The sequence below is a fragment of the Saccopteryx leptura genome, chromosome 3, assembly GCF_036850995.1.
Source record: "Saccopteryx leptura isolate mSacLep1 chromosome 3, mSacLep1_pri_phased_curated, whole genome shotgun sequence".
Classification (NCBI taxonomy): domain Eukaryota; kingdom Metazoa; phylum Chordata; class Mammalia; order Chiroptera; family Emballonuridae; genus Saccopteryx; species Saccopteryx leptura.
The window spans coordinates 55,582,279-55,602,464 of NC_089505.1; the positions used below are offsets into that span (position 1 = coordinate 55,582,279).

General features: G+C 38.2%; 1 protein-coding gene across 2 annotated transcripts in view; it reads left to right on the top strand.

The window, feature by feature from the left end:
* Positions 1–20,186, top strand: part of PDSS2 (decaprenyl diphosphate synthase subunit 2) — a 296,876-nt gene that overhangs the window by 116,861 nt on the left and 159,829 nt on the right. Inside the window, exon 2 of one of the 2 annotated variants that reach the window (XM_066373544.1) lies at positions 16,996–17,130. The exons of the other annotated variant lie outside the window; for it this stretch is intronic. Coding sequence (XP_066229641.1) covers positions 16,996–17,130 — 135 coding nt within the window. The remainder of the gene's footprint in view (positions 1–16,995; positions 17,131–20,186) is intronic. 2 annotated transcript variants of the gene reach the window in all.

Sequence of the window (20,186 nt, forward strand, 5' to 3'; positions counted from 1 at the left end):
CCCCTTCCCCTATCATTTCTAATACCAGCTATTTTCCAGTTTTGTTCAGTTATTAATCTGATAGCTTAAGCAGAACCTGTGTTCTGCTTATGATAGTGCTTTGCTCTTTATCCAGGATTTTGAAAATTGTTTTTGCAGCATAATGGGACATTTAATGTAAGTTGCACTAAAATTATATATTTATGAAAGAGAAATGTTAATAATAGAATTTTAGAACCTTCTGAATTTTATATATGAAAAAGAAAAATCATTATTTTACTTATTCAACTATAAATACCAAACTAAGTTTTTCTATTTGTTTGTTTTTCCTATTATTGACTTGTATAGGAATATTTATTATAGTCAAGTTTGTGTGAATCTTCTGTTATACTGAAAAATTAGAAGATGCAATCATAACCCATTCTTACAAAGTTAAAGAATCTTTTTTTTTTTTTTTAAGATTTTATTTATTCATTTTTTAGAGAAGGGAGAGAGAACAGGGGAAAGAGCAGGAAGCATCAACTCCCATATTTGCCTTGACCAGGCAAACCCAGGGTTTCAAACCGGCGACCTCAACATTTCTGGTCCACAGTTTATCCACTATGCCACCACAGGCCAGGCAAAGAATCTTTAGAAGATAAACTCATAACAGTAATACTAACTGAATAGTTCAAGTTAACATTTTTATCTTTTTAAAAGACTGACTTTTTAAAAGACTTTTTCTTCATCTTTTTAAAAGACATGACTGTTTTTGCTGCATTTTCTTATGAAGGTTTGTTTTAATACAAAATACATTTCTTAGCAATCCTTTGAAATTATGATGCTGTGAAATGGGACTCAGCAGGACTCGGAACTGGTCAAGTTAATCAGGTTTCTATGATTCCTGGGTTTCTTTACCAAAATTGCTTTACCAAAAAGTCTTAGCTTATTAGCCCTTTTTCTTAAAATCTTATGAAAATGTGAATATATATTTCTGCCATTTGGAAGATTATTTCAGAAATGTATACATGGCTCTGTTAATGTTTGGTAGGAAATTACTGGATCTCAATATAGTTAAGTAAAGAACATTTTGGAAGAATGCAGACATAGAGAATAATAGTTTCTTTGGAAAGAATGAGACAGACCTTTTAAATGTACTTAAATGCGAATTTTTACTATAGTTTTAATAATTTCTTTATGTAGGCAATAATTTGCACACTATTTACAGTGTGTTTGTAAAGTCATGGTACACTCTTGACCAGTCACAGGAAAGCAACAAAAGACGATAGAAATGTGAAATCTGCACCAAATAAAAGGAAAACTCTCCCAGTTTCATACCTATTCAGTGCAGTTCGATGTGGGCTCACACACAGATTTTTTAGGGCTCCTTAGGTAGCTGTCCTGTATAGCCTCTACAGACTCGTCACTGACTGATGGCCTACCAGAACGGGGTTTCTCCACCAAACTGCCGGTTTCCTTCAACTGCTAATCCCACCGAGTAATGTTATTCCTATGTGGTGGAGCTTCGTTATAAACGCGCCGATATTCACGTTGCACTTTGGTCATGGATTCGATTTAGCGAGCCACAGAACACACTGAACTTTCCTCTGTACCGTTCACATCTTGACTGGCATGGCCATGAGCTGCTCCGCTGTATACATGGTGTTACATCATCATCTGCGCATGCGCACATGCTGCCACATCATCCTACAGAAACTGGGAGGGTTTTCCTTTTATTTGGTGCAGATTTCACATTTCTGTCGTCTTTTGTTGCTTTCCTGTGACGGGTCAAAAGTGCACCATGACTTTACGGACACACTGTATATCAAATTTGAGACCAGATTGAATGGGGACCAGAGTATACAGTGAGGATTGTCAGTGTTTACATAGTATGGAGCACTGTTTAGCTGTTGAATAACATGTTGTTGAATCCTAATGCCTGGATTAAAATCATGGCTCTGCCACTTATAGCCCTGTCTCTTTCTTATTACTTAACTGCTTTATGACTTAGTTTTCCTTTCTATAAAATTAGGATAAACAATGGTACCATAGTACCTTGTACTGTATACGGTTTAATTAAGTAAATGCATAAAGTACTAAAGTAGTGCATGCAATAGATACTAGTTAGCATTTGGGTTTATTTTTTAATAACTTTTTAAAGATTTTATTATTTATTGATTTTAGAGAGAGAAAGTGAAAGGCAGGGGGAGAGGAGTGGAAAGCATCATCTTGTAGTTGCCTCTCATTTGTGCCTTGACTGGGCAAACCCAGAGTTTCAAACTGGTGACCTCAGCGTTTGAGTTTATGACTTTACCTTTTTAGGATACAGTGGCCAAGATGATTGGGTCTGTAGTCTATTAATGAGCAAAGTTTAAAATCTTGGACTATTTATTGCTTTTTTTTGTGATAAAGTAACCTTTGTATTGATGGAAGTATTTCAGTTTAGAAATATGAAGTAAACATTCTACAGATCAGCATATTTAAATAAATATAGGCATTCGTTATTTATTTGCATAGTTATAGAGTTAAAAAACTACTAATATTAGCTATTTTATCTTGATATTTTATCCAGTGATTGTTTAAAGCAGGGGTCGGGAACCTATGGCTCACAAGCCAGATGTGGCTCTTTTGATGGCTGCATCTGGCTCGCAGACAAATCTTTAATTAAAAAAATAATAACATTAAAAATATAAAACATTCTCATGTATTACAATCCATTAATTTCCTCCCGCTCATGTTCATGGTTGCGGGTGGCTGGAGCCAATCACAGCTGTCCTCCGGGACAACACCAAACTTTTATTGAATAATGCATAACATACACAGGTCGTTGTATGGCTCTCACGGAATTACATTTTAAAATATGTGGCGTTCGTGGCTCTCAGCCAAAAAGGTTCCCGACCCCTGGTGTAAAGGTTCTTCAGCCTGGCACCAACAAGAAACAAACCTAGCTTGTTTGTTTTGCTCCTAAAGTCCACCCTCCTCATATTGTAGTCATGTCCCTGCCTCAACATTATTGGTCCCTGGAACCAAAGAACTTCAGTGAAAAACAATTAAGGTAGCAGCTTTGAAATCAAACAGTCCCAGTTTTGAATTCTGACTTGGCTACTTACTTTAGACCTTGGACAGGAAACTAATCTATCTCTGAGCTTCAGCTTTCTCACCTATGAAATGGAGATAACTGTAGTTCCTCCTTCAGAGTTATTGAGTGCATATAAAATGTGTAGCCCACAGTATGTACTGTAACCAGAGTAACTTGCTCCCTACCCACCCACTCCCATTGCCCATCCATTTGCCCCAAAAATGTCAGTCAAAAGGATAGGCAGATAAGATGTTTATGAGTTCCATTACTTTATTTGGGGAGAGGGGAGAATCTACAACTTATATCATTACTTTTTCCCTCATATCTAGTGAAATGAAGGCTGTCATATGCAGCCCATGCCCCTCAACTTTTTGAAAAGAAAAACTGTGGGGGAGAAATGGTATCCTAATGAAGCAAAGCCTAATGATGACCACAGCACTTTTGACATTGCCCAGCACTTTATAACTACAGTGCTTTCCCTTACTCTCTTCACCTTTGGGAAAATAATTATTTCAGCATGAATTAGGCAAAATACAGCTACTAGGATGGGAACAAAAAGTCTCCAAACATAAATTTCCTGTCTTATTTTGATGTAGTTCTAGAAATAAAAACATAAAATGTATATATTTCTTTTTACTAAGTAGCCCTTTAGTCAGCTATTTCCTTGGAGAAATGCACATTCTGCCCAATTTCGAGGAGAAGGCCCAAGGTTTTCAGTAAATAATAATGAAAAATGTGATCTCCTTCTTCCACAAAAGTTATAATTTTGTAGACTATTTTAGAGTCCACTGTCATAGACCGCCATGAGGGCATGAGGCCATATGCCACAAGCTGGACCTGTGAAGATCCTCGCCTCACTGTAAGACTCCTTGGCTGTCTTGTAGACCGTGGCTGCTTCTGCAGTCTGAAGGTTTTTGTTGTTGTTTTTCAGTTGTGGTTTTTAAGCTGGACAGCACTTTCACTGCAGTGCTCTTTTCTCAGCCTCTGTGTGAATGAGCTATTCAAGACTTCTCATGGCCCAATGTCTACTAGACCATAAATCCTCCAGCTCTGTGCTGCCTGGGAGTCGTGTTGAACTTGCCCATATGGAGGAGGCTGCACCCAATTGCTCATCCAGCTCTCAATATGCCAGACCTCTATAATCAAGAGAAATTTCAAGGTGCTTAGGAAAAATGCTTTAAATAAATTTTTTCATACTTCTTACCTAAAAGGTATTTCGTAAACCCTGATCTAAGCCATCATTCCTTTTTACTTTCTGTGTTTTCATGTCGCTGTGATCATCATCTCTCTAGATTGGGTGAATATGGGTTTTGGAGGCAGACACCTGAATTGAACTGTAGGTCTCTCATTTATTTATTGAGTAGGCTACCTTATTAACTCATTCAGCAAGTATTTATTATTCAATAAATAAGAGTATGTGCCAGACTCTATTCTATGCACTGGAGATACAACTGTGGATGAATACATGTGCTGTAATTAATGTACTTACATTGTAGTCCAGAAAGAGAAATAACAACTGAAATAAATGGATGCAAACATGTAGGATATGTGACAATCAGTGATATGGAGAAAATAAACTATCCACGTGAGCGTCAGCATCCTCATCAATAAAGAGAGGAAAATTACCACCACATGGGCTGATTGTCAGGTTAGATGAGCTGACACATCACGGCTTGGGGATATACTGGCGTGGATGAGACAGTCTGCCTCCAGGTAGCTTGCTGGCATTTGGTAAATGAGGGATTTCTTCCCAGACCCTGCTAGAGCAGAGAAGTGTTGTTATTTTCTGAGGGTTAAATTGGCTAGTATAACCTGTAGGTAATTTATTGCAAGTGTCTCTCTCTTCATTTCAGTTGGTGCTATCCTATTTATACCAGGTAAATGAAACTTCAAAAAAGTCTAATATTTTTCTGTTAACACACATAAGTTGAGAGATGCCACTATTATGTTGTAGAAATCTTTTCCCTTTACTACCTCTGTTGGTGGCTATGTTAAATATCTAGAAGGTTACTATTGTAACTTAGGAGGCAATATCTGTGATAATGAGAGCCAGTAGTTTTGAACTGAGGCAGCCAATCATAGGATCTTTTATTTGGCAGAAATTCTTTTGTGGAAGATGAACACAGCAGTTTGTCCCGCCACTTCTAATTCTCCTATGCTTTGGTCTCCTGTACCTTTTTTTCAGTGTTAATTTTGGAAAAATAAATGAGCTTTTTCCTAAAAACTTTTTTCACTTGATTTTTGAACCATCATGTTGCAATAATGTATCTTCAGATTTTGATTGTTTTTCTACTCATTTTTTAAAAAATTCATTACTCCTGCTAAAATCCATAATAAATTTCACTTTGCTCCTCCCCAAACCCCACCTCCACCTCAGCTTGCCCTTGAGTTATTATTTTCTATAAAGTGTTTCATCATTATTTTCCATCTTGCTTGGGTTTACTGGCTTCTCCCATCTACTATTGTATCTTTTACATTTTGCTTTAGCCTCTTGAGAACAAATTATGTAAAAGCCAAATTGTCTTTCCCAACTTTTTCTACTGCAAATAATCTAACTTTTGCACAGTTGAACCACCTACATTAGCTAATAGGACTGATGCATGAAGTACTAAGTAAATATTTATTATGTGCATTGAGACATTCTTTTTGATAAAAAGATGCTTTTAAGCTAGCTGAATAAAACCATAGAAAATTATAAATCTGAGAGCAGTTTTCTTGCATTTGAGTGGCTGTCTATTGAAATCAGAACTACAAGTTGAGAAAAGCACTAGCATTAAGAAGCGCCCATTCACATTTGGTTGATTTATTCCTGCACAGACGGACTGTGGTAGTAGGAGGTGTAATTCACAGCACTTTAGCTCTTAGCCAGTGTCACTGCTTGAGTGGTGGTGTGAGTCTTGTGTGTCTCTGTGTGTAATGATGCCTGTATTCCAGCACTCAATTTTTCTGCCCCTTTGCTTAAACACTAAGTTGATTTTTTTAATGTGAACAAAAGGGATCTGTATGCAAAATTGATTCTATGAGATCATTTTAACAGACTTTTCAGTATGACCAAAATATTATATTTTAAATGCCCTATTTTACTATATTACTATTTTAAATCTTTATCATTTGAGCAGGGAAATCATTGCAGGGTTATTTGTTTTTGTTTTTCTGATAGTATGTTTAATTCTAAGATGGCCAGCCTACATCTTGCTGCAAGCTTTCTCAGTTCTGACATTATTTTATACTTCTTTTTAATTTCACTCATATTTCATTAATCTACTGGTATTTGTTTGGTAACCTTTTTTGAAAAGCTCCTGCTTGGTTTCCTCCTGCTCAACAGCCCGTCTGCCCTATCCCCGTTCTACTCTCTTACTCTCTTTTTTCCCAGCACCTGTCTTCTGCCACATGCCCATCAAACCTAATTGCAGCGTTGGGAGGGCTTTGGTAGACAGTTCCTTGGCCCAGCTGTCCCTCAGGGACTTAATTCAGGTGGGATGTACATGTGGCCCTCGAGCCATGTCAGTGGCTGCTACAGCTCCCAGATTCTTAAGGCTGGTCACCTCAGGCCCTGTAGTTGTTTCAAGTCTAGGGCAGTTTAGTCTTAGGATAGATATGGCAGGAATAATACAATTTGGGTCATTTTGTCAATGGAAATTAACCTCCAGTTCTTCTGCTAATTTTATATAAAAATCTGTGACATGCAAAGACTATTTTTAGTTTCCTTCAAATTATAGTGCTTCAAAAAACAATTTCCATGAGTGTTAATTATTTTTTTCATTTACAACTTAGTAATATCACTGTCTTTGAATTGCTAATTATAAATACATACTTTTCAACATCCTTTCTTTGATACCATTTAAACTTTGGCCTTGTGTCTAAACCTTAGAAATGAAAGGTGAAATATGAGAATTCAAAAGGCACCCAAGATAGGACTTTATGTAGGGGTTTATTCTATGTGGGTTAAATTTTTTCTTTAAATGAGAAACACAAGTATAATGTAATAAATCATTTGCCTTCTTAAAATTATTTTAAAAATACGTTATTTTTCTCCACATTTACAAAGAGATCTGTGCTCTTATACAATATAGAAAATAAATCCAAAATCCCATTAACACTTGCTACCACTTGTTAATATTTTCTCCCTATCTTGTTTCTTTTTATTTTTAAAAATAAAATATTTTAAGCACACAGAAAAATTCAAGAGCACTTTGTATAATAAACATTTATATACATAGTAATACCCAGATTTAAAATGTTAATGTTTTGCCCTATTTTCTTCTAGTTTTTGTCCTTGGCCTTGTTTATATTTACATATATATGCATATATTGAAACATTATTGAGATCATGTTGTATGTACAGTTTTATATCTTTTTCTCTTGTTTTATTTAACATTTAAATATCTTCTCACACCATTAAAAAATGTAATGCTTTGTTGCAGCATTAAATTTGTCCTAGTGTATGGACAGATTTTCTGTTTTTAAATAGTGGTAATTATATTCCCACATAATTAATTTTACATTATACTTCCAGTTTTTTTGTTTTGTATTTTTCTGAAGTGAGGAGCGGGGAGGCAGAGAGACAGACTCCCGCATGTGCCCGACCAGGATCCACCTGGCATGCCCACTATGGGGCGATGCTCTGCCCCTCTGGGACAGTTGCTTGCAAGCCTTAGAACATAGTATATAATACACAGCATGTTCTGTGAAATTACCACTGGGCTTGGAGTTGGGGACATAAATTTAAGTATTTCTTACACGTGTGTTCTGGAGAAGTAATTTAACCTTTTTAAGGTTTTTTTCCCCTCAAAAATAAAGGAAATAGAATATTATTTAAGTTATTATAATTTAAAATTTCTATTCTCAAAATTAATAAAAACATTTTAATGTGAACATTTTTTTTCCCACTCAGTTTTACTTTGAGGTGCTTTGAGCTGTCTCAAAGGCAATGGTCTCTTAATGGCAGTGAATTGTTTTCTTAATATTTGATTCAGATTTACCAAAAGGTAGTTGTTTGGATTACTGGCATAAACTGGAACTCTTGAGCATAAAACCACAAAAGTTTTCTTTCATGCCCCATTTCTGCCATCCACCTCAACTTTCCATCTGGAACTACCTCTGCTTTCTGTTCAAAGTGAGGGCAGCCCATTGGGGGTGTTGAACACACAATACAATGTACAGAAGATGTGTTGTAGAATTGGGCTCCTGAAACCTATAATTTTGTTAACCAATGTCACCCCAATAAATTCAATTAAGAGGAAAGTAAACAAATTATTTATTTATTTATTTAAAAAATGAGGACAGCCCTCTCTGACAGGCAGTGATGCAGCGCAAATTCAGTCTGTTCTCCTAAATAAAGAAACAAAACCTGCAAACACTCCAACTATTTAGTCTCTCTATTGGAAACTTAGGGAATAGGCTATTTAATCTAGCATAATTCATATATACAGTAACTTCTTGATATAGCATTAAAATAAATCTCAGAATGCTTTTTAGAATGTATTGGGGCTTTCCTCCTGTCTGGCTGTCGCTTTTAAAGAATCCTCTATGATTTAGGAAGAGGGACTCAAGACTGCAGAGCTGCATGGCTGGGTGTGGTAAACTGATCACTGGAGAGATGAGGGAAGTTGGGAATAGTGTCGGTCAGCTCTGTTTGTGTGGGACAGAACATGGAGAGTCTGCTGCTCTACTTCTTGAAGCTGTTGAGTCTCTCATTTGCATTTTTTGGAGACCTATTCTGGGTCAGTTACTCTGCTGGGCACAGGGCATCCAAAGATGACCATGCTTGGGGCCCTGAAGTTCTCACGGACTTGGGAGGGAGTACCTGTGAACAAATAATTAAACAGCAAAGCCAAAAGCATAGTAAGCCTGGGCTCTGGAGCCCAAATTATGTCTCAATCTTGACATTTCCATTACTAGTGTGACTAGTAATTACTGAACTTTTCTAAGCCTTCTCGCTAATTTTCCTCATCTGTAAAGAGATTTACCAGTTACCTTGTATGTTTTTTTTTGAAAATTAGAGCATATGCATATAAAACAGCACATGCCTAGCATTATTGTATGTTGTAGTTGTTGTCTGTATCATTGATGCTATCATTTTATTATTCATTGTTTTAAGTGCCAGACTGGAGGGTTATAATAAGGTCTAGAAAAGCCCACAGGTGGGACAGGTGCCAGCGCTAGCTTCTGTACACTGCACTGTTTCAGTCCCTAGCCACCATTGTGCTCATGTTCCCTCTTCCCTCTGGGTGTCTGTGGAGACCCTGTTTATTTGCTTGTGGACATATTGTGTTCCTTCATCTTGATCACTCATCCTTCCTCAGTCCCCTAAGTGCAGGGATTCTCCAAGATTCTTTTTGTCTTCCCTTCCCTTCCCTTCCTTTCCTCTCCCTTCCCTTCCCTTCCCTTCTCTTCTCTCTCTCTCTCTCTCTCTCTCTCTCTCTCTCTCTTATCAAAAACTCATCTATCAATTCCTGCTGATTCAGCAATCACCTCTCTGAAGATGCTTCCCAAATGTATACCCACAGCATTTCCAGTTGCCTGCTGGGCACCTCCATCTGGAAGTCCTTCTTGCATTCAAAGTTAACATATCCAAAACTGAACTCATTAATTCCCCATTAACGCTCTTTCTTTTTTCCAATCTCTGCTAATGCTAGAATTATCACCTCCAGAAAACAAATCTGAATCTTAAATTTGGCCCTTACCTTTCCTTTGCTTCTTTATCCCTTTCCAGTGCCTCCCTTTGTTGACCAGACTATCCTATTCTACCTCCATACTATTGCCATCACTCAGCTTTTCATTTCCATCCCTGCTGCCACTACCCTAATTTAGTCTCTCATTATCTCTTACATGGACTAGTTGAAGAAGCTACTCCTAACTAATCTTTCCTTTTCACTGCACTAACACACTACTGTTAGAATAACTGTTTTAGTCTTTAGCTCTCATTACATTACTCCTATTTATTTATTTAGTTAGTTAGTTTTTTTCTTAAGTGAGAAGTGGGGAGGCAGAGAGACAGACTCCCGCATGTGCCCAACTGGGATCCACCTGGCATGCCCACCAGGGGGCGATGCTCTGCCCATCTGGGGCTGTTGCTCCATTGCTATCCTCTGTGCCCCGGGGCCAACTTGCTCCAGGGGAGTCTGGCTGCCGGAGAGGAAGAGAGAGATAGAGAGGGGAAGGGTGGAGAAGCAGATGGTCGCTTCTTCTTGTGTGCCCTGATTGGGAATCGAACCTAGGACATCCACACTCTGGGTCGATGCTCTACCACTGAGCCAACTGGCCAGGCCCTCACATTAGTTATTTGCTGACAAACCATCAATGCCTTCAGATTGTCTGCAGAATAAAGTCTCTACTCTAAACCTGGGTCCTTCACTCTCTAGGCTATCTGTTTTTCTGGGCTTGTTCACCTATACACATTGCCCAGATGGGTAGTCTCACAGCTCCTGAACCTGCTTTCCATTCCACCTTCTTATCACTGCATAACCTGTTTCTTTCTCCTAAGATACCCTTCTTTACATTCCAGTGACCCCATCTCACTCCTACTTCATTCTCTGCTCAGGGAAGTTTGACCATCTTCATATATATATGAATTTATATGAATTTTTAGAAGGAAGAGAGAGAAAGAAACATCAGTTTGTTGTTCCACTTATCTATGCATTCATTATTAGTTGATTCTTATACGTGCTCTGACCGGAGATCAAACCCGCAGCCTTGGAGTGTCAGGATGTCTCTAACCAACTGAGCTACCCAGGTAGGGCTTGCCATCTTTTAAGGCTCCGTCTGAATGCCACATCTACTATGAGGGGCACCTCTAGCAAGAAGCAATTTTCTTTCTTCCTCTGTGTACTAATAGCTTTTTTAAACTCTACTATCTTTACTTATTCAATTTAACCATTTGAACCTGTTATAGCTTTTTTGTTACACCTATTTCTTTGTATACTTCTTGTGCTTGACACATATGCAATGAAGAAATAGAATCTGAGAGAGTATATGGAAAAGTGCCATAGCTGTGATTTGAGGATTTGAAATACTTTTGGATTGGGTTAAGGAAGATAAATTAGCTAATAGTTATGGAAAGATAATCATGATGCAGTGAGAGCTGCAGTTCACCATAGAAATTATAATGTGAGAAGGGTATAAAAATCTGGGTTGCGGCCCTGGCCGGTTGGCTCAGTGGTAGAGCGTCAGCCTGGCGTATGGAAGTCCCGGGTTCGATTCCGGGCCAGGGCACACAGGAGAGGCACCCATTTGCTTCTCCACCCCCCCCCTCCTTCCTCTCTGTCTCTCTCTTCCCCTCCGGCAGCCGAGGCTCCATTGGAGCAAAAGATGGCCCAGGCGCTGGGGATGGCTCCTTGGCCTCTGCCACAGGCGCTAGAGTGGCTCTGGTCGTGACAGAGCAACGCCCCGGAGGGGCAGAGCATCGCCCCCTGGTGGGCATGCCGGGTGGATCCCGGTCAGGTGCATGCGGGAGTCTGTCTGACTGCCTCCCGGTTTCCAGCTTCAGAAAAAAAAAAAATACACACACAAAAAAATCTGGGTTGCACAAAGTTTCACCTATTCATTCAATTTGTAATTACATGAAATTGTATAGCTCTTAGAATATTAGTGTTTACTGTTCATCTATTATAGATCTAGAAGAGAATTTTAGAGGAGCCAACTCTTTTACCCCAAAAAATTCAACTTACAGACTTTTTAGGATGTTATTATTTAAAATTGGTGATATATCCATTTGAGCTAATCTTCCAGGGCTACATAGTTCTCAATATCTATCACATTGAATTGAAATATTATTTTAGATTTGGTCAGTCTCTACTTTGTCCACCAAGTGATCTTTGTATTTCTCATTGACTATGGCAAAAATGTCCTAACTGGTCTCATACTGACTTTGTTTTCCTTCTGCCTTGTCAGCCAAATCATTTTTCCATTTATGATAAAGGATATTTTTCATTTTTGACTTTTGAAAATATCTGATTATGTCACCAGCTGCTTATTAAAATACTGCAGTGGCTTCTCATTGCTCTTTGGATAAAGACCTAATCTCTTATTTTGGTCTGTTTGACCTGTGTGATCCAGTCTCTCTCTGCTTCCTGCTTCATTTTATACAGTGCTCTCAGCCTTGTATATGCTTGTTGTTATGCTGTGGGTACCAACTCAGTCATCATTTTTTTTAGGAAACCTCTAACTTTACTGGCTAGGTTAGTTTCCCAATTATAAACTCTCACAGCATTTCTCTGTTTCCTTTGTAACATAATTTTATATTTATTTGTGATTCTTTCATTATCACCAGCCTCTTCCACTAGATTGTAAGCTCTATAAGCTCTGTGCCTGGTTTTGCTCACCATTGCATTCATGTCTACTACCAGTGCCTGATGTATGGAAGGTGTTCCGTCTGTATTCGTTGAATGAAAGGCTGGATAAATGAATGAGTGAATTATTTTTTGTTTATATTAGTTAAAGAACACAATTCTATAGAACACCAGTAATAAAGACTACAAGAAATTACTGCTTTTATTTAGACACTTTGGTGAAAATAAAGGATCATTGCAATTGTTATACCCATTATACGTATTGTAGAGTATTAAATAATTAAATGTAAAATGAGATCATAAAGAATCATAGAGTAAGAAAAAACCTTCAGGTCCTGGCCAGTTGGCTCAGTGGAAAGAGTGTCAGCCCCGCATATGGACATCCAGGGTTTGATTCCTGGTCAAGGCACACAAGAAAAGTGACCCTCTGCTTCTCTTGCCCTCACCTCCTCCTTCTCTCCCTCTTTGCTTCTTCCCCTCTTGTAGCCAGTGGCTTGATTGGTTCAAGCATCAACCTGGGCACTGAGGATAGCTCTGTTGATTCAAGCATTGGCCCCTGATGGGGTTACTGGGTAGATCCTAGTTGGGGCGCATGCAGGGGTGTGTCTCACTATCTCCCCTCCTCTCACTTTAAAAAAAACAAAAAGAAAGAAAAAGAAAAAACCTCAGTGTCAAATAGTCCAGGCTTTTTTGTAATGTGTTATGTCAGAGGCCTTGAAGCTTCTTGAACATCTCTATTAACAAGGGACTCAGCATCAACAGAGGCTACTCTTTAATTTCTTCATGTTGAGCTAAAATTGGCCTGATGTATTTTCTATCCATTAGTGTCAGTCTCTAAAGTGATATTTAATAGGTCTATCTCCGATCCATACAAAACCTTTTCAAATGAATAGACACTATCATGTATTCCTTTAGTTTTAGTTATCCCAACATTTGCACCTGCTGTATTGGTTCTGGAAATAGCTGTGTCCTCCTCTTTCTTCTCCAAACCTTCAAACATACTGTTTCCTCTTTGGAACACCTGCTTCAGGTCTGCTGGCTGCTTCCTCCTCACCCTTGAGGTCTCAGGGAGGTCTCTGAGCTCTCCACACTGCCAGCCATGTTAGTTGCCCCTTCTCTGTGCTCTCACAGCCCTTGTTCATCCCCTCAAGTAGCCTATGCTTCATTTATTTATGATTTTTAATCCACACTGTATTATCCACAAGAAAGGAGACCATAGCTTACCAGTGCTCAGCACGTTATCCTGTCTGTTCAACACTGTGCCTGACTCAGAGTAAGCGCCCACTATATATTTGACTGAATAAATTTGAGAACACCAACTTTACCATTCTCCTATCCAGCATCCATTATTTGCTTTTTCTCAGCCATGCGTGATTCTGCCATCTTCTGGATTGTCAGTATCCCTCCTTAGGAGAGGCACTGAGGGTAGATCATAGTTCCAGGTGAAGTGTGACCTGGACCCCATGAACGTATTGTCTCTGTAGACTTAGAGCCCTGGGGGCGTTTATACTCAGGAACAAATTTTTTTATTTTGGTTTTGTGTGTGTGTGTATGTGTGTGTGTGTGTATAAAGGTGTTAATAAAGTGAATTTAAAGAAGAGGTGTTTTGGAAACAATTATTAATTTACTCAAGCTGTTAATCTCTTCTTCAGGTTGTTAACTACTGTTTTACATGAAAATGGTTAGAAGGTGTGCCTTTCTAACTGCTCTCTTGATTTCTGTTGGCCAGTCCACTATAGTTTCTTTTCCTGACCTTTTCAGTGATGCATTCTGAAAGTGGCAAGTGTTTTAATGGTATACGATATTGGGGGTGGGGGTAGGAAGAATTTCATAACTTGTTATTTGGGAAGTAGAAAAGGAAACAATATAGGAGATTACATATGCTAGTACAACAGAGTAGAAGAGAAAGTAGAGTCAAGAAAAAAATAGATGACAAAAAGGTAATAAGGAAAGAGAATGTAATTTTCTGCTCACCTGCTCACCTACCATGTGCTTCCCAGTGTTATTACTTTACTCATGTGGTCTCTTCCATACAATGACTGTGGAAAGTTCACATTATTGACCTCATTTATAGAAAAGATGACAATTTGAGTCAAACAACTACTGAATGGCAGCATTTTTCAAACCTAGTCCTAAAGCAGCACTGTTCTAATTTGACTTAGCAAACAGTTTTGTTCGTGAGATGGAGCGGGTAGAGACTCCCTATAGACTCCCAGCCAGTTGGCCTGGGTTGAACCCTGGCTCTGTCAAGGCTCTTGACGTCTATTCGTTTGGGGACTTAGGCAAGTTGCGTGATCTCTGTCTCCCTTATTCTCCTCATCTGTAAAAGCAGGACAGTCGTGGTGCTTTCCTCGTAGAGTGTTGTGAATTAATTTTAGTTAATATACAGTAAAATGCTTAGAACAGTTCCTGGCAAGTTTAAAGTACTATACGTATTTGTTGTTGTTGCTGCTGCTGCTGCTGCTATTACAGTTTTGCAGGTGTCCCCGTGAAAAATCTCCTCTCTGAGAAGTTTGAGGAAGGTGTTGTCCGAACTGTTGCCAGGGCTGTTTCATCAGCCTGATTTGGTCAGACTTGTCTCAAGGTTAGCCTCTTAGAGTTCTTACTCGGCCATCATATCCTTAATCCGTAACCAGGTTTCACCTCCAAAATATGCGCACACGCGCGCACACACACGCATACACTCTCACACGCACACAGCCTCACCTTCCTCTTCCCTTTCTAGAATTAGGAGCCAATTTAAACCTTCTGTTTAATATTATTACACAGAAATGAAAGAATAAAGATTCACCTTAGATAATACATCAATAAGGATAAGTAGGATAAATTAATATTTGTAGTTTAAAGCAAAAAAGGTAGAAAGAGTTCCTTTTTTACATTCTCTTTTTTTTTCTTCTTTTTTTGTATCTTTCTGAAGCTGGAAACGGGGACGCAGTCAGACAGACTTCCGCATGCTCCCGACAGGGATCCACCCGGCACGCCCACCAGGGGGTGACGCTCTGCCCACCAGGGGGCGATGCTCTGCCCATCCGGGGGTCGCTCTGTCCTGACCAGAGCCACTCTAGCGCCTGGGGCAGAGGCCAAGGAGCCATCCCCAGCGCCCAGGCCATCTTTTGCTCCAATGGAGCCTCGGCTGCTGGAGGGGAAGAGAGAGACAGAGAAAAAGGAGAGGGGGAGGGGTGGAGAAGCAGATGGGCGCCTCTCCTGTGTGCCCTGGCCAGGAATCGAACCCGGGACTTCCGCACGCCAGGCCGACGCTCTACCACTGAGCCAACCGGCCAGGGCTTTACATTCTCTTTTTCTAAGATAGGATGCTTTCCAGCCTCCCTGCAGTTCAGGTTTATAGGGTTTAAGCAGATTGTTATATGACAGTAAAGAGCTTTGGGCATTTCTGACGATTGTTTCTACTGTGATATAGCTTAATTACCTTAATTTAGCTTCCTTTTCTAGGAAATTAAAATTTCTTTTTAAAAGTCATTGATTCTTCTGACTTACTGAAGCTCACTTACTAGACTGAGGAGAAAATATAAGTAGAGAAATAGCTATAACTTTTACTTTGCAGAGAGCCTGAAGAACTCTTATTTTGAAACTAATGAAAGTGCCAAAAGGGGCCCTTTATAAAATTATTGTTTGGAGGCATGAGGAGCAAAGAAATTTTTTAAGTAATAGACTATCTTACTAATTTTGGTTCAATTACATCATTACTTTTCATTGATTCTTTGTTCAGAATTTACCATGGAAGTCTTAATAATTCAAAAAGGTACTATAATGCAATTTTTTAATGTTATTTTTACCACAATCAAGAAGTGTATTTGTATATTATTTATGTATACTATAATATAATCTATTTGATTATTGCTCGTGTACATCGTTCTAAATACTAATTTATTATATTACTATAGTTTTCTTTTAATGATTCCATTTAGTTCTTGTATGACAACCATTTGCAATACTTAAAAACAAAACAACAACAACAAAATAATATATTCTAGGACAGTATTCCTCGCTTTAGTTATAGTTGAAATGATTAAAGTTCAATTCTCATAGCAAAAAAATGACATTCTAAGTCAAAGCCTCATCGTTGTCTAGAATGATAAAACTTTGCATAAGTAATAGGAAATGTAAGATATTTGCTCATGGCATTCATTTATTTCCATTTTACTTCTCAAATTTCTGAGCCACTTGGATTAGGTTTAATGCTTTCATTTTTTGAGCTTCTCTTGCTGTGAAGACAAATAATTTTTATCACTTCCTTTTACCACCGTCATCAAATAATATAGCTTCACCTAAGCCCTACAGTTTGTATTTATTTCAGTTGCTGTCAGCTACCCAAGCAGTTTAGAACTATGGGTCCCTCTTGTTATCAGAGCAAATGCTTAATATTGTGAGGTAGGGTATAGACAGTGGGAAAGCCCCAAAAGAAGAGAAAGCCAGGTCAAGCCTCACAGTTGGAGATCGTCACTTTTACAACCATTTATGGGTTTCTCCAGTTGTTTGCTGAACTCATTGTTTCTGCCTATTAACTCTTTCTCCCCCCCCCCCCCAATTCTACTTCAAGTTTCATTGTCTGATTTTGGAAGTATAGGCATATTTGCAGCAATTTGTAACATGATCTGACTGATCTTATGGAAAGTGTATCAATCTTACTCTTTTTTAACCTGTTGGCAGGGGGTTTGTGCAGGACAGCCGGAGCAACCTGCAGCTGCGGGGCTTGGTGGTGCTGCTGATCTCCAAAGCTGCTGGGCCCGGCAGCGTGAATGCGCACTGTCAGGACTATGACGTGGTCACTGGGATCTATTCATGGTAAGAAATTAGTCTTTTGACATTGCTTTCTAAATTATGGGTTGTTTTTTTTTCCTTGATTCCATTCTGATTTTCCAGTTTAACTTAAACAATTTATTTCACTTGTAGACTAGACTTACCATTAAATTAACATACCAAAAAAGGTCTTCTTGTAAAATATTTTTTTGAAAAACTCCTGAATTGAAAGCAACTTGGCAAATCTTTAATACATCTTCATCCTTCCCCCAAACTGCTTGAATTAGAGGTCAAAACTTTACCTTTTAAATTTTGTAGCAAGTTCTTGACTGAGTTTAGTTGAAATAATTGGAGAAAACACATAAGGATCCATAACCAATAACCTGTTAATCCCTGGAAAGCAAGCAGACTTCACATCACCCTGTATCCTGGGTATCTTCGCCTCCTGATAGGAATTTCTTTGGTTTTTAGTTTGCTGATTTATTGGTCAGTCATCTGCTCTTGCCATTGGGTAACCATACACACCTCTCTAAGGAATACTAGCTAAATTTTATTATTGCTAATTCTAAAATAATCCATGAAAAGTACTATTTGACATTTAATAGGTGTTCAGTATATATTTGTTCCATAAGTGAATCATACCCATTTTAGAGAAAAAGAAGCTAATATTGAGATTAAGACTTGTCTAAAATCCTCTAGGTAGAAAGTGATAGAGTTGGGAATTAAATCCTGGCTTTAGTCTATAGTGTGTACTCTTTCTATTGTGCAGGTGCTCCTACCTGTATGCACACAATGTACTGCGATGTAACCCTGTGTTTCAAAGTTCTTATCTAGGGTCTAAGAAACAGCTGCATCACCTTCTAAGCCTTCACAGGAACGCGTGCATTTGATAGATGGTCATGTTAACATGAACAATTGTAAAAGAACTTTGCAAAAGAGTAGGTGGTACATTATGAATATAAAAATTTTCCAAATAATATAAATGGGTTTCATACCCAAGTATATAGAATACATAATTACATTTAGGGAATAATCCTGGTTCCAGGCTATTTTCTGTAATCAAACTTGATCCAGTACGTCATTGCTGATGCTCGGGTGTTTTATACACTTGTTAATGTGAAAATGTAATTTGGCATAGTACTACACTACGAGAAACCATTAATTTGTTTCTCTATCCCTGAAGTCATTTGTTTGGCTTCTGCTTTCTTAATTGTTCAAGTGTAGCTTTTGCCTGAAGGCTTGTATCTATAATGCCACAGTGAATTATTTAACATTTGAGGGAAGTACTGATTTGGGAGCTTTTTAAATTCCCCTCCAAATTACTGGGATTTACATTGTTGGTGTTTTTCTCTCATAAACTTGACTTTGATGACAGATAATGGGACCTCAGTAAAGTACCTGAGAGACCAAAGTGAGTTAGGTGACCTCTTTTGTTTAGCCTAAGGACATAGCTGATGGATATAATTTGTGGTTGTGTCTACTGAACTCATCATATGGCCAAGAGAGATAGAATTTAGGTTCAAATATAATAACTAGATTTTGAAAAACAGATAAGAGGACCACATTTATAAAAATGCATTATAAACATCTACCACAGTCTTTTGCCAAGAAGACTGTGGGCTTGACGTTTATTCCACCAATTCTGAGTTTAAAAAATTGATTACAAAGGTAATCAGTCAAAAAATTTACTAAATTTAATGTAAAAGTAACCCTAGCCACTCCTGAGAAAATAAGTTTATAACTTCCTTTCTATTAATAATAGGATACTTTTATGTACAAAAAATAGATCATTACAATATATTAAGCATAACATTTGAAAGTACAGACTTCTCTAATGTAACATGATTTTAAGTTTTAAAAAATTTAGGTAAATTTTTTGACTAAGGGTTCATCTTTCTCAGTTGTTTTAGGAATAATTGACTCAGTTATTTCTCATCTAACTAGCAGTTATAAACAGACCACACATTTTCACCCTACCTTCATTGCTTGAAATTTCCCAAAACATCTTATTAACTCTGATAGAAAAGATTGAATCAAGTTTGTCAAACACGTTTTTTTTCTCTCTCTCTCTCAGTATCCAACTAGACTGTACTTGCCAGCTTTATATATCTCTATATCTGGCCAGCGCCTTAGACATAGTATTCATTTAAATCTTTAGATGACTGAATCTTCTGTTAACATAAGTGCTCTAGACCAAAATAAATATTTGAATCACACATTTACAGTATGTGCTTTTTAGAGTAGTTTAACATGGACGGACCGTTTCTTACAGTGGCTGACTGTACTCTATTATGTCCTCTGCAACCTCTAATTCAGGATGTGATTCGTAATCAGACTCTAAAGCAGTCTTCATAGAACAGTCTTAATTTTTTTCACGTAGTTATTATGTAAAGCAATATATATACAGTGTGGCATTAAAGAAATAAAAGTGCAAGTGGAATATCACCAAAAAAACACAGAAACTAACACAACATAACAAAAAACATCGCAGAATATCTAGTAATTTTTTTTTAAGTCCCAAGTAATTTTTCTTTGACCTATTTCTTCTTATAATACATTTTATTTGTATACCTCTATTATCTGCAACTTCCATTCTGGTATCTCTGTGGCTTGATGTTTTGTTGATAGATTTGGACCTCTCTGAACTGTGTTGCCCTCTACTCCAGTCCCAGGAGGGGGAGGAGAGCTGCTGCCGGGAGGCCAGGGCAGGGACAGGTTCCCTCCACGGGGCAGGGCGGCTGGTAAATAGGAGCAAAACAATGAACTGGTTATTTTTCATAATTCTTTGTAATGCTGGTACCAGAAGACTGCTCTGTGTGCTACTGTTAAGCATAGTTCAGATGACCTGTTTCTCCATATTACTACAGCATTCAGCATCTTCCTAGCAAATAGATGGCAGCCAATGACTACTTGATCATGGCTGAGAAGTAATAATAATAATGATAACATTACTATTATTATTATTTAATGTTGAGGCAAGGAAGACCTTGCTAAAAGGTCCCAAAATGCTGAACCTATACAGAAAAAGATGAACACGCCTGACCTGTGGTGGCGCAGTGGATAAAACGTTGACCTGGAAATGCTGAGGTCGCCGGTTCAAA